Here is a 15677-nt window from a genome sequence, read left to right on the forward strand (position 1 = left end):
ATCCAAAAGGGCATTTCTAAAAAGGCAGAAACCAATCAGAAAAACTACAGATAAAACCCTTAAAATAAAAGACATAGTCAAAGTAAACTTTGTTATTTAGAACATACATGTAGCCTAAACAAAATTTCATGCATCAGCTCAATTCTTGAGATTACAAAGGACAGTAAAAACAACACGTACGAGTAGTGGAATAAATATAACTAACAAATACAATACTACTCCCAATACACGCAAGAAAGAGCGCAGACATTTACCAACACTCAAATACGGAAATAATACACTCCCCTAAGTTAAATTAACTACCCCATTTAAGGTAATACAAAACACACTACAGATTGAACAATGCCCAAGTTATTTCTCTAATATTGCAATGAGTGGGTTAAATAATACTGACTATGGATATAATTAAATATTGCACTCGCTTGAATTTATGTAAGTATATATTGCACACATAAAACTGACTTATTAAGTGTCCAGACCCCTGGGACTACTATCCGAATTCAGAAGTCTAATCACTGTAGGGTAGAAAATGTTTTTGAATCTTGTAGTCCTGCAGCGGATGCTGCGATATCTTCTGCCAGATGCCAGATGCTTAAACGGTCCAGGTGCAGGATGTGTGTTGTCCAGTATTATTTTGGTAGCCCTTCAGATAGATGCTTCATGCAGAATAAAGTTGTTATACTGATGGAAGACTGGAACCAGTCACCTTCTCTGCAACCCTCACTACTCTGTAGTGTCTTCCTTTCTGTAACTGTGCAGCTTCCAAACCACACTGTGAAGTTGCAGGTGAGGATGCTCTCTAATGCACCACTATAGAAGGTGCAGAGGATACGAGGAGGAAGCTTAGCTTTCTTCAGCCTTCTCAGAGTATAGGTGTTGCTGCGCTTTCTTGACCAACTGGGTGGTGTTTCCTGACCATGAGAGATCCTCCGATGTGTGTACACCCAGGAATTTCATACTCTGGACACCTCTTCACATTCTCATCATTGATCATGAGCACTGGATGGTTTGTTCTCCTTTTCCTGAAGTCGATAATAATCTCTTTGGTCTTGTTCCCTGCGCACCATCTGATCAGAGAAGCCACCTCCTCTCTATACGCCCTTTCATCTTCCTTTGTGATGAGCCCCACGACTGTGGTGTTATCAGAAAGCTTGATGATATGGTTGGACTTGTGCTTAGCACAGCAGTCGTGGGTCAGGATGGTGAATAACAGTAGGCTGCAAACACATCCCTGTGAAACCATAACTCTCAACCATACCAAATTCCTTGGTATTTACCGGTTTTGAGGGCAAAATAATGGGCTGCTATGAATTCCTGAGTGGCACCTATAATTCCTGATTTTTTTTTTTATATTTATTTACAATTTTAGGTTATAGCTGACATTATCACGCATCGCCAGTGTATTCCACGTCATCAATGTACAAGAGCATGCATGATGACATAAACTTCAGTGAGGCAGTGCCTGCCTTCCTGTTGGGACTCAGACTTGGTGGGACATGGAAGATTTAAAAATGAAAACAAAGTTCAGATATTTACAGCCGTGGGTCCGTGAGTGACTTGAGTTGTGGCACATTACATCAATAAAAATTACGAAGAACTCTCTAAGGTAAGGTACCTGCTGAGCCCAGAAAAAGTCAAAATATCAGATATAAAGGTGCAGGTACTCCACAACAATCGAAGTCAACCAATCTCACGTAGTAAAATAAACTCCTTTATTCGTTTAAAACAGTAAGCGCTTTCACGTCTACAAATGACACTTCATCAGACTTAGATAAAAACAGTTCATTTAGAGTATTTAAATACACAGCACTTAACTTTGTCAACCAATGAAAAAACATTCATTATCATAATTCATAAACCAATAGAAGAGCAAAATACTTTCATTGTCATGAATAATTAAAAAAAAGAGAGAAAACAATCATTAAAACACTCTACTAATCATCATATCCAAAGCTAAAACTAAAACAAAATAAAAGGACATCAATGTTTCAAGGCACGGTCAAGTAGAAAGGGTTTTAAACTAACCCTGTCATTAGGACCGTGTCCTATGTCAGCTTGCAATCTGATAATCCACCTACTTTCTTCCTTCTCAGTAAAATTACTAGTGTTCCCTAGCCTCATGGTGGTATGTATCAATTCTAAAGCTAAAAACTCAAAAGTGTGTGTAGTACCTTGTAACAAAATGTGTTTGGCTAAGGCATTAGTCTCATTCTCCCTATTGATGGCATATAAATGTTCTCTAATTCTCTCCCTGAGAGTCCTATTGGTCTTGCCTACATAAAATCCATTACATCTACAACAAACCGCAAGATACACTACAATCTGCATAGTGATCAAACTTATAGACCACATCCATATCTGGATGTTTAAAAATACTCTTACTCGATATAAAGGCACATTGACTGCAATTCCGACAAGGGAACGTGCCTTTCCTTGTGGATGATAAGCTGTGGATGATAAGCTGTCATCTACTCGTCTCTCATAACATAACATACTCTTCAGGGACCTGGTGTTCCTATAACAAAAACTAGGATGTGGACCTACTAATGCTCTGAGTCTATCGTCTATCTGTAAAATGCCTCAATTCTTCTTAATAACATCTGTTATACTCCTATTCTTATTGGTATAAGTGATGACCATCCTCTTATTGTTATTAACTAACCTCTCTTGTTTGGTACACCCCCCTCCATTCCTCTGAATGTATGGTAAAGCCGTACCCTTACGTTCCACTTGTTGTAAAACTGATAAATCTACTTCTCGATAGCCTCTAGAACTCAGATCCTTATGTAAATCTGCTAATGTTGCCTCAAACGCCAAATTATCACTTACTAAATGGGAGCGTCGTATAGCTTGATTCTTTACAATATTCTTGTGTACATGAGGTGGATGCATACTATCCCGATGTAAAAAGGCATTCCTCCTACATGGTTTCCTGTATATTTCAGTATCTAGTCTTCCATTCCATTTCTTGAGGGTAACATCTAAAAAATGTATCTGATCACATGATCTCTCCCCCGTCAATCTCAAAAATGTAGTGGTGTTATTAATATAAACTAAAAAAATCATCTAAAGTTGCTGAATCACCACTCCAAACAAGAAAAAGGTAGTCTACAAAACGTCTGTAATATTTAATATGCTCAGAATACAACTCATGTGCCAAAATATATGTGGACTCCCAATAAGCTAATACCAAATTAGCATATGAATTGGCACATGACATGCCCATAGCAACCCCCATGGTTTGTAAATAATATTTATTGTCATAGAGAAAAACATTATTCTCCAGTTCTAGCTCGATTAACATAGTAATTTTAATGACCTTATTGGTAGTAAAGCCTTTATTAAGAAGAAATAACCTCAAAAAATCAATTCCTATATTATTGGGTATATTAGTAAACAGAGACTGGACGTCCAAAGTAACCATAAGGTCATTGTCAGTAACAGTGTTATCTAAAGCACTATCTGCTAAAGATTCTAGAAATTGTTGGGTGTCCTTCAATATAGAGGGTGTGGAGTCAACAACTGGCCTAAGCTGTTTCTCAATATAAATAGAGATGCTCTCAGTGCGCCAGCCTTTGCCCGAAACAATAGGTCTAAAAGGGGAGGGTTTCTTAATGTCTTGTGTACTTTCGGGAGACCTCTGATAACAGGGACTAAAGGTTTTTCAATCAAGAAATACTTATAAAGATCAACGTCTATCAGATTGCACATTAACATCTCATATAGTTCAACGTGTACATTGCTAATAATTTTATTCAACTCAAACATATGTATAACTCTATACGCATCAGCATCGAATAACATTGCACACATAGTGAGCTTATAATAGTTACTGTCTAATAATACTATTGCTCCACCTTCGTCTGCTGGTCATATCACAATAGCATCATTGTTCTGTAAAGATTTCAATGCTGATAACTTCCAATAAGCTCAAATTGTGAAATTCTGATTTAAATTCCTGTTGCTTATATAAACCATAAATATCATTGATACATACTCTCTCAAAACTCTCAATGAGAGGATGTAGCTCTGGTGTGAATGCAGAGGGTTTCTTAAAACCACAGGTGGAACTTTTCTTGTTATTAGCACCATTTTCAAAATACAAATCCAATCCCAACCCTCTTGTAAAACACTTTAACTCAACGATTAATTCACTAATGTCCATTCCCTGCGAATGGACAAATGACAAACCTCTGTTTAAAACTTTTCTCTCAATATCTGTTAAAGTATAACAAGATAAATTAATTATGATAATGAATGTTTTTTCATTGGTTGACAAAGTTAAGTGCTGTGTATCTAAATACTCTAAATGAACTGTTTTTATCTAAGTCTGATGAAGCATCCTTTGTAGACGTGAAAGCGCTTACTGTTTTAAACGAATAAAGGAGTTTATTTTACTACATTTGAGACATTACATCAATAACACCATCTCAATTACGGCAGGGTACTATGGGAACAGCAAGGTGAGTTAAGTTAAATAGATGAAAAAAAAAAGACAACTATCCATTTGGATAACAGTCATAACACTCTCGATGTTGCAACTTTTTTTACTTACGTACAAAATGCACTGCGGTCTGCAGCCCATGACTTGAGTCAGCCAGTAAGCATGGCACATGGCACACACATCGGGGACATGAGTTTCACGATCCCTCAGCTGAACATCAGCTGCTTAAACGCACTACATGTAGATTCCTTTCAGTATGTGAAACAAGGGGTTATAGTAAGATTGTAGCTTTATTAAAACATTAAAGTACATTTGTATGAAAGCCCAATTATGCCTACTTACTTATTTTCGAGAGTTACTTTAAATTTTTGAACAAAAAGTAGATCTCACACTGTGCATTGATTACGTTTTATGTTCGTAATATTGTTACTCAAGTCTGCAGCTCAGGTGTGTATTTTTTATTTGTTGTGAGTATGTATGTTTGTAACACTAATGTTTATTTGTGCGAGTTAACTAGTATTAAGTGGTACTGTGTAAAAGTAGATCTCGCACTATGCCCTGGTTACATTTTATGTTCATTATGTTATGTTGTTACTCTGAAGTCTGCAGCTCACATGTGTATTTATTTGCTGTGCCTGTGTATGTTTAAAACGCTAATGTTTTGTGCGAGTTTAGTAGTAAGTGCCTGTGGTACTGTGTGTATTGGACTGCACTCTGAAAACAAGGGTTAAGTATAACTATAGCATTATGCAGATGCAGATCTCAGAGTTAACACGAATACATTCAGAAGTGAAATTCAGTATAGCTGCTGTCTCATTTGAACCAATCAAAAAAAAAAAAAAAAAAAAACATATGAAGCATGTACATTTCAGCTTAAGGAGGTAAAAAGAGTTCTGGAAGCCCAACCCCAACCTAAATTCCTGATGCTAAAAAACACAACTGTATTTGTGTAACAATACCTTTCTATCCACACGTGCTTCAGGCAATGCTCTAGCCTGAGCTGTGGCAGTGACCTATAACCTGTAAGTGACAGTGCCGTTATCACTGATGAAAAGAATACCTGCCACAGTGGAAGTATTAGAAGTGGAGAAGTAGAATTTGAAAGATTTAAGAGCAGAGTGAGTTTTTGTGGTCAACCGTATGGCCAGCCTTGGCCGGCGGGTGGGGTAGAACAAATGATTTTACTTGGAACGCACTACTGGGCTGTATTCTGGATACAAAAGTGGTTCATTTTAATTGTAGCAGTATGCAGGATTCAGATCGTTCATAATTTGAGTTCAGGATCCAAGCTGATGTATGTGTATGGGGGTTAATGACACAATCAGTGGTTTGCTGTAGCTGTACTGTAACTATAGATCCTACTCTTGTCTTTTGTGACGTCATTTGATCCATGCACAGACAATGGCCGTGTTCAGAAATGTTCTTGTTTAGTAGATTAAAATAATACTTTTTTTTTTCTTAGTAAGAAACTAAGTAAACACTGTTATCAAATTCACTAAGAAGCTCTTCATTTTAGATACCACCTTTCCCACATTTCATCCTCTGGAATCATTATATAATTTTCATGTATGATATTTGTGTGCAACAACCTCTAGTGGCAATGCAGTAATCTTCAGCTCAGGTCTATTTTCCTAACTTAAAATCAGAAAAGGAGTTCTATCCTGCACAGTGGTACAGGACTATAACAGAACAGTGTACTAACACAGAATGGGCTTCCTTCCTAGTTAAAAAAAAATCTAAATTACTTCTACACTCTCTGCAGTCCAGGGAAAACTCAAAAGCACCCCCCAAAGCAGTTTGTTCTAGCATCTCAGCAAACACATGCTTTCCATTAAACCAGTTAATGCAGCTACCTGTGCGTGTGTGCACAGTGAAGTCTAAAGCCTCTACTCAGCTACATGTCAACTTTATTATACAATTAGTGCTGTACATAAACAACTTTCAAATAATCACTAAGCAAAATGTCATCTAAAGTTCAATTTTCATCAGTTACAAATGTATTCAACTATTTTGCTGTCTGATCTTCTCGAAGTTTCAGACCACAGCTTTCTTGCTTCCTCCATTAAACCAAGCTGCACAAACCACAGCTTTGTTGCTTCCACTAATAAATCAAGCTGCAGAAGCTGAAACAAGTTTTAACAAGTGTGTTTACACACCTGGTAAATAAATTTCAAGGAAGATGTTACTAAACAAATTCTGAGTTTATTTCACTACTTTTAATATATGGCACAATAAATAAGCTTACAAAAGCAATCTCCTGAATTAATTCACACAGTTTTCTTAATGCAGCTCGAATCATATCATTCAGAGGAAAATAGTGTAAATTAATGTTCTGAGAATTGTCACTATTCAGGAAATAAAAACATTGTCTTTAAAGGGAAATACGCTTTGTCAATGCTTAAAACCTCAATGCAACTCACCAGTTGTAGGACAGCTTCAGCTGCAGCCTGGCATGGTCTGCTGTCTCAATATTAATAATGTCTGTGCAGAAGTCTGGCCCTAGCAGGAGACAAATCGTTTTTATGACATTGGAACGTTTGGGTGTGTCTCCTGATAGACTGAGGACGGTGAACTGCTCATCTGGACCCAACATTACCATCTCTGGGCCAAATACCACCCTGCAAAAACAAACAAATAAAACCATTATTAGTTCACAAGTCAGGCTTATTTTTAAGTTACTCTTGGATCAATGCATTTCACTGACTAGTGTCACTCGTGCAACCCTGAGGATCGCAGATGGTCCTAATTAGCTTAATTAGAATACAGGATTTTTTTTTTTAGAATTTAGATTTTGAATATGAACTGGACATCTGTAGGTAGTAAGTCAAGAAGCAGTGATGTAGTTATGCTGAAATCTAAATGAAAAAGTTACTGTAAGGATAGCTGTGCCTACAGCCAAAGGAGGTGAAAATGTTGACAAACAAAATTCACATGTGCACGAGGAGAGGATGAAATAAGACTTGGTAACAAGTCTAGAATTATAATGAGGAGTTGTGCAGTTTAAGACACGGTAAAAATACATGGAAATTGGTGCACCTGGTGGCAAAAAATGGCGAGACGGAAGTAATATGGAAGCATCATATGATGCCCAGGAAGAGGTGTTACTACTAGAACACGTGCAAGTTATACCCTTTAGGAAACGTGTCAAGACTCCAAACAGGACAATGTATATTAATATAGAGACTCCTTAAAAATAAAACAATCAAAAGCAGTTTAGAAATAGCATACTAGATTTGGATACAGGGCACAGAGGGATAACATCCTGAATATACCACACATGATCCATGTTTGAGTTGGCATGGGAAGCTGTAACAGCTAGACAAAGATAGGGGTGAGAGTAAATAGGCTTACAGGCTTATGAGGCCCTCCTATCAGCAGAGAATAAATGGGACACAACTGGGGAATGAACGGATCTGATCTTTCAAACTACAAGGAGGAACAATGAGCCAAATGGGAGCAGGAAGAGAACATTTGTATTTATTTATTTATCTATCTATCTAACATTTGTTTACTGGGAAAGTCTGACTGGACAGGGGTCCTTTTTCAGCAGAGACCCGGGGAGAAAAGCTTCATGAGCAACAGTAAATGTTCATGCACACATTACAACAATCAAAGTATAAAGTAAAGAAAATGTAGTATACATAAGAACATACAAATTTGTTACATCTTAACAAAACCTAGACTCTGAATATAGCTAGTACTATTTGTAGGTATAACTTATGTCAAGATATAAGGTTAAGGCAGGTCAGTAGGAACAAAGGATTAAACACTGTGGGAGAAGTTGGATATGTTTTGGGTAATACTGTGATGTAGCACACCAAGATGATAAATAAATATGGCATGCTGTCTGCATTAGAAGCCTTCAAAAGCAGGAAACAGGCCCCTGAAGAAGAGGAGGAGAGAGGAAACATAACAAAACATTTGTAGCACACTAACAGTCCAAGGGGGTAGTACATTTCAGAAGGAGATGTATACAAGAACAAAAAAAAAAGATACAACTTGAAGACAAACACAGGATGAGCGGGGCATTAAATGAAGTCTCTGCAACGGCTACAGGGCTTTAAATGGGAAATAAGAATACAAGAGTCAGAGGGAAACTGCAAGCATCTGTACATGTGTGTGTGTGTGTGTGTGTGTGTGTGTGTGTGTGTGTGGCAGAAGAGGACTTTGGCTATAGGCTGGTTAGGGTCTGCAGCCTGTCTTATAGGTGGGAAGAGAGGCACACAATGCAAGTAGCCCTTATTAGCTGTCAAAATATACTTTAAAGCCGCATCAAAAATGTTCCTTAAAGGGGTTAACTCATCAATGGTAACTACAACATTAATAAAACTCTGTTCCTCAGTTTTTTTTTCAGGACTTCCATCTGCCTTCATCTAATTATTGTGTTTTTTACTGAATCTCACTTTGTTGGAACTTGAATCCTAAATGACTGAAAAAAAACTTAATGAAAATATATTTCATAAAGAACTCATGCTGCAGACCCAAACAGACTTCATAGATATTTCAAGACAACTAAGTCTTAGGTCCCTTTTGCAAGGAGGGCTAGCCCAGTCAATCCTAGTTTAACTTTTGTGGGGACGCATCCACTCATCCAGGATCCATTTCAAGGATGCTAGTGAAGTGAACTGCTTAACCTGCAGGGGAATCTGTTGCAGAAGTATGGGAGGCACTGTGTGATAAGCAAATCACAGTGGAGAGAGACATTTATCTGTAAGTTAAGATTTGTTTTCCCGTGTTTCTTGTGTCAGGGGATACAGGACTGCAAGGACAATTGGGTCTTCAATGGCACTGTACGCTCGGCAGAGGTCTACCCTCAAAAGTCTGTAAGATACTTAATAAAGGACCACAGTGCTTCCAGCATCTTCTAGCAGCTCAGGGTCTTCAGGCTAGTAATCTTCCCAGTTAGGAAACTCTATGACCTTTCTAGCTGTTTCAAATGTCTAGGGAGGTACATCCCAAAAGGGGGCATTATACTCTAGCTGTCCCTAATAAATGCTGAATACAAGACAATAATGACCTCCTTAGATCTGGTCAGTAGTCCCTCGGTGAGAAGGTACTTTAAGTACAAGGATTTCAGGAATACGGCTGTCATATGACAATCAAAATATAGGGAGTTATCAACCCACGCTCCAAGGTCCCCAAGTACATTTTTATTTTGTAGTGATGCACTGGCAATACACTATGCTGAGGGGAGGGACTGTAACAAAAGGAATGACCCTGCATTTTTTAGCATTTAATTTTAACCCATTTTCAGCACACCAAGACTTTATGAAGAAGAGTTCCTTGCTGGAGGGTTTAGGTATCAGAGAGGAACTTAATAATAGCCCCCATTTTGCTAAAAGTACTGACTCCTTGCCTGGAGACCAGAAAGGTCAATAAAAAAGAAGCCACAAGACCGAGGCCTAAAGGACACAACTCCTTACCATCACACTAACTGCTGAGGCACATGTGACTCGTAGTGATGGGCTCCGCCTTTTAGCCAGTTTGCTAACCAGGTTACTACCTAGGGATCTATTTTTAAACCATTTAGTTTCCTTATGATGCCATCATGGGGTACTGTTACAAATGCCTTGACCACAACAACATAAACTGAGAGCAATATATGGACACAGTCAACTGCCTGTGTGACACCCTGGAAGAAATTAACCAGATTTTCCCTTGATAAAAAACAAACTGCTGAGGGTCAAGTCTAGCAAAGTTTTTGACATCATCTATAACGAAAAAGCTAGCATACTATGTTAGAAATGTTATAAGTGAAGCTGGTCAGGCTGACAGGTCTATATCCGTAAACGGTGGTACATGCATATTTCATAGAGAACCTCATTACAGTAAATGTACATTCATTTTGTTGTCCAGGAAGCAAGTCACCCCTTACTTAAATATGCTAACTCCACTATTAAACAACTGTGGAAGTAAAGAGAAAAAGATGCATATAATAAACCACTGCTTCCAGAGAAAACAAAAACACACTAACAGTGATTGTTTATAGAATTCTACAGTTTTCAATTAATTGTGAGTTAGTAAAATGTTATTTCAATGAAATGAGTTTTTGATGAATTTTATCAATGATTTCAGACACAATGAAATGAGATTCAGTGAAATGCACTGCCCCACTTACCACCTGCTGCCTGTCACTGCTCAAGGCAAAGCATTACATGCATGCGATCAGCTGCCATTTCATCGCAGAAACAAAAAGGAGTGCCCAGTCAGTCCCCTACCACTACCTCCCAATGGCTTAAGGTGGTATCAGATAATCTAGCCACAAAGTGTGTAACAGAACCTGGCATAAGCAACAGAAATCTCTTATAAATCAACATGTGTATTATTATTGAGCAAATACAGTACAATAATCACCACATTTTATTAATTAAAATAATAGTAAGAGGAAAGCAAAGCATACATTCTGGCACAACTGGAATGTTTTGTTCCTAAAATGACACAATACCACAAACCCTCTGCTGATAGTACTGCAATATAAAATTATCATCATTTAAGCTTTACTCCTTTGACATGCTGGGTGCATGTGTAATTTAAGTTGCTAGGAGGAGGCTTAAAGGTTACAGAAAATGCTGGAAGGTTACTAGGAATGCAAGGGGCATGTGTACAGGTTACTGAAAAGTATAGATGTTACATGAATAAAGCCAACAGAACAATAAAACCAAGAAAACTAGCAAACCACGACAATGGAAACAGCCAAATAATCCAAGATGCTTTAATACGATGCGAAAACTCTCTTAAAAACAAAACAGTAAAACAAGCGCTTTCGCCTGATTAATATCAGGCTTTTTCAAGACAAATTACCAAAAGGATGTGCATAACCTTATATAATGCAGTCAACCAACAAACGTCATTAGCTTGAACAAAAATTAACTCATTAATTTGCTTTTAAAGTGCAAAGTGCGTTGTAATAATTGTATACAGGTTGTTAAAATTATTGACATATTTTCTAACAGTAATGATTAGAATTACCCATATTAACAAACTCAATTTGTTATGCTAGTAGAAACAAAACGTTTCATACTAAATTTCATAATATGTTAAGCAACAGTTTATTGTTAAATACTTCATAGGTGAAAAAAGAATGAATCAATAATTCTAAAAATTAATAAATAATTGTTTTAAAAAATTGTAAAAAACTTCATAAGAAACATGCTTAAAAAGCATAATATTTATTAATTAATTTGGTAATTTGTCTTGAAAAAGCCTGATATTAATCAGGCGAAAGCGCTTGTTTTACTGTTTTGTTTTTAAGAGAGTTTTCGCATCGTATTAAAGCATCTTGGATTATTTGGCTGTTTCCATTGTCGTGGTTTGCTAGTTTTTATAGAGGTTACATGAACTAAATAATTAGGCAGATCAAACAAAACCATGAAACACAGAGAAAGGCACAGAAAAGGTTAGACTAGAGCAAAACACCTTGCTAAAAGGGAGAAATGTGCTTACTTGCCGAAGTTAACTTGTTCTCTGGAAAGAAAACAAAAATTTTGGAATTTAGGAGCCCACCTTGTGCTGAATGATTGTTCTAAACCTGCACCACTGCCAGTGAAAAACATCTTCACCAAAGCCGTAGCAACACATGGAACCTTTTACAGTTAGGAAGTGAGAAAAAGGACGAATGCCTGGACATTTACATTACACCACTGACCTTACTTTCTTTTCTCTATGTTACTAATCACTTCTTTATCTCTCTCGGATACTACAAAGTGCATCTCTTCTACTACACTTCATTGCTTTTAGAAAAACATATAATTCACAACTTTTTATTGCATTTTGTTTTTGCTGTATCTTGGTCCTAATCTATTTTGTTACGCTATAAATCAAATTTATTGTTGACAAAAAAAAAAAAATATTTCAAGTTACTCAGAAATGAAAATTTGCAGCTATCTCACGTTCTATGGAAATTTTGACTTTATAATGTAGTATTTAACATAATAGGGAGGCTTTCTTCCTGGCCTTCAAGGTCAACAAATGCAAAGACGCAACAAATGTATGCATGCATGCACATATAAAACACGGATATATTTTATTTATTTATTTATTTATTTACTTATTTACTTATTTACTTTGTTAGGTTTAAATGGGTTTGGGAGACTTCCAAAGGAAAGGTGGCAGAAGGAAAAGGAAGTTACGTAGTACTCGAATGATGCTCTTGAGGAATCAGTGATAAAAGATGGCCTGTCTTCTAGTTTACTGCTTAATGCTGTATCTGAACAGCTAATGGACAGTCATGATGTGCCATAGCAGAGGCCTCTATTAGTCAACCAGAGCGATACTTCCAATCAGTCCTGTCCAGAAGAGCAGCAGCTGAATACAAAGCCGGCCACATGAAGGGTCAAGAAAATCAGAACGGAAAGCAACAATTTGAATACTTTGCCCTCAACTACTGCTAAAGAGAATATGGCTATGATGCAGCTCTGCTGGCAAAGAGGGATGAATTGCCGACGTCTGCACTAATGACCCAAGTGTAATTAATAGGCTGAATGCAGGCAACAGTGACATGTAACAGAAGTGGTAAATGTCTCTCGGAGACAAGGGAGTGGCCACAGGCTGGACCACAGGGAGGACCAGGACAACCGGGTTTCCAAAACGTAGTGTGCCATTTACTGGGAGGGGGGCACTGGCATGTATGGAAGCATGTATGCAAACCTCAGAGTAAGCAATCATGGAAGTTGCTCACAGCAGGGGGAGGGGAGTAAGGAACATAAAAAAGAAGGTCCAATTTGCACAACAGATGATAGCACCATTCATAGCACCCAACCCTCACCTCTTACGGAATCAAATGAGCTGGTGAGCTCATCTGATCCCCACCAGGAAAAAAAGGGATCAATAGAGTGACAGTGAAGAGTTCTGATGATCACTACAAGGTTGGGGACCTAAATGTTAAATTAAAAAAAAGTGACAGGAGAGACACAGGGAGGGAGACAGGGATTGACTACAGTTTACTGGGGCATTAGAAAATTAACCAGGATCCAAGAAGGTCTGCCTAAGATTATTTAAAAATATGGAATGACTTGGTTCAAATTGTCTAAATTTTTTTTTTTGAGATTTCCTAATATGGACAAAGTCAAAGTGTACAGATAACTCGAAAATGGAGGTCTAAGACATCAGTGGCTGGAGTCCTAGTGTTAATAAAATATGCAGACTGTGAAAAGCAAGGAGTAAGGCTTCCTCGTATATTTGGTTTACAATCTTTATTTGTTTCCCTTGACACAACCTATGCAACATGGCAGATAAAGCCGTTCCAAAACAAGGACTGGAGGGTGACATGATCTTCCTCAGGAGCATGTTATACACTCATTACCACTGGGAAGGAGGTGGTTTTATGGAAGTGTTTTGTACAGCTCTCAAAAAGAGCCATAGAGTCGGCTAACCTGACTAAGGCAGTCCTCATCTAATGTGAAAAGAAATTGGCCCTTCTCTGGGAACTTCAACATTTGTGATACATAAACATTTAAGTGGACTCCCCTCTTTTCTGTTTTTATGTCTGACCATCTTCAGTGATGAGACAGCATTAGTAAGACTATAACATTACCTTTAAGATACAGGCATTCAGGTATCCTGCACAACGGCCTTTAGCTCAGGAAATGTTAGTTTCTACTTGCAAAAAATGAAATGAAAAATAATAACGTCCTTTGCATGTTCAGGGATTTACAATTTTATACTGCAATACAGTATTAATAACCCCAATACAGATGCTGGAATAAGTAGTATTTTATATATTTGCACATAAACACTCTAATTTTGATGGCATGCTTCAGCAAGTGTTACACTTTATTGCTGCAAAATATTGTAATATAAATACTTACTGCAATAAAACTCAGTGATAATCTTACTTATATACAAAGGGAATAGCTCCTGCCATCTGACTACATTATCTGTGTGTACATTGGCAGGCAACTAAAGTGGGCCAGAATCAGTCAGTGGTGTATACTGCAGCACTAGTGTGAATGAAGGGTAGGCAGGCCAGAATCAGTCAGTGGTGTACACTGCAGCACTAGTGTGAATGAAGGGTAGGCACACCAGAATCAGTCATCTTACTTATATACAAAGGGAATAGCTCCTGCCATCTGACTAAATTATCTGTGTGTACATTGGCAGGAAACTAAAGTGGGCCAGAATCAGCCAGTGGTGTACACTGCAGCACTAGTGTGAATGAAGGGTAGGCAGGCCAGAATCAGTCAGTGGTGTACACTGCAGCACTAGTGTGAATGAAGGGTAGGCAGGCCAGAATCAGTCAGTGGTGTACACTGCAGCACTAGTGTGAATGAAGGGTAGAGGCAGAACACTCAGCTACCTTTTTCCATGAGCCCAGTACAAAAATTAAAAACATGCAGGAAGTCTGGTCAAGAGCAGTTCATATTCTTGCAGCCGAGCATGATTAATCCATTTCAATGGGCAATCTTTGAGCTTAACACTGCACTGAATAAAATGCCATTTAGTCAAAAGTAGTGGACTCAATATGTGTGCATGTGGCTGACTGTAGTATGAAACGTGAGGTTTGACAGGGGGTAGTATTGAGGATTTAGTTTGATGTACATTTAGGTTTATGGCCAGGAATGTATGAGGCTGTTTCTGTGATGCAAAATAATGTGGACAGTTATATGTATTGACATATTTTGTGCACTTCGGTGTTAGCAGCTTTTGATTAAATGGTTTTAGATTTTTACTTCTTTTATTTGCATTTGATATATGCTGGTTTCTAAAATCCTGCTTTTAAACAGAAATCCTAGTCCCAAAATAACAGAAAGGGATGAAAATACTGTCAAAAGTCAGCATTCTAATTTTTAATATAGTCAAAAAACAGGTACCAGATAAAACCTGCTCTCTGCAACACTGAAAAGAGTTCTAGCTTGACAAGTCCACATAAATTCAAGAGATTAAACCACTGTCTACCACAGCGTTTTCCATTTCTTTTTACCACAAGTTCCATTTCTACATCATCACCAGCCAAATCAATGTGTTTTTTATTTAACATACCAAGTCTAAAAAAATACGTATTCATTACTGACCTAAAATGATGCTTACTAGCCTTTTTACCAAAATGGTTTGTACTGGTAAAAAATCATTATGGCACTACCATGTAAAGTGTGTTACACTGTGGAAAAACTCACAAAGTGTCATATAGAACAGATTTTGTTTAAAAAAAAAATCTTCATTTGCAACCTCCACCTAGTATAACCAATGTGATGCAAGAGCTCCTGCTAGCACTACTTTATGGGTGGCAAGTAAACTT

At 37.6% G+C, this 15677-nt stretch overlaps 1 protein-coding gene across 3 annotated transcripts in view; it reads right to left on the reverse strand.

Annotated features, from left to right (window-relative positions):
* The window catches only part of LOC122813790 (major vault protein), a 402121-nt gene that overhangs the window by 100393 nt on the left and 286051 nt on the right, over nt 1-15677 (reverse strand). For all 3 annotated transcript variants that reach the window (XM_044086295.1, XM_044086296.1, XM_044086297.1), the window contains exon 11: nt 6865-7062. In XM_044086295.1, the coding sequence (XP_043942230.1) occupies nt 6865-7062 (198 nt within the window). The remainder of the gene's footprint in view (nt 1-6864; nt 7063-15677) is intronic.

Source organism: Protopterus annectens, chromosome 10.part0 (genome assembly GCF_019279795.1).
Source record: "Protopterus annectens isolate FY-2018-M chromosome 10.part0, PAN1.0, whole genome shotgun sequence".
NCBI classification, from domain to species: domain Eukaryota; kingdom Metazoa; phylum Chordata; order Ceratodontiformes; family Protopteridae; genus Protopterus; species Protopterus annectens.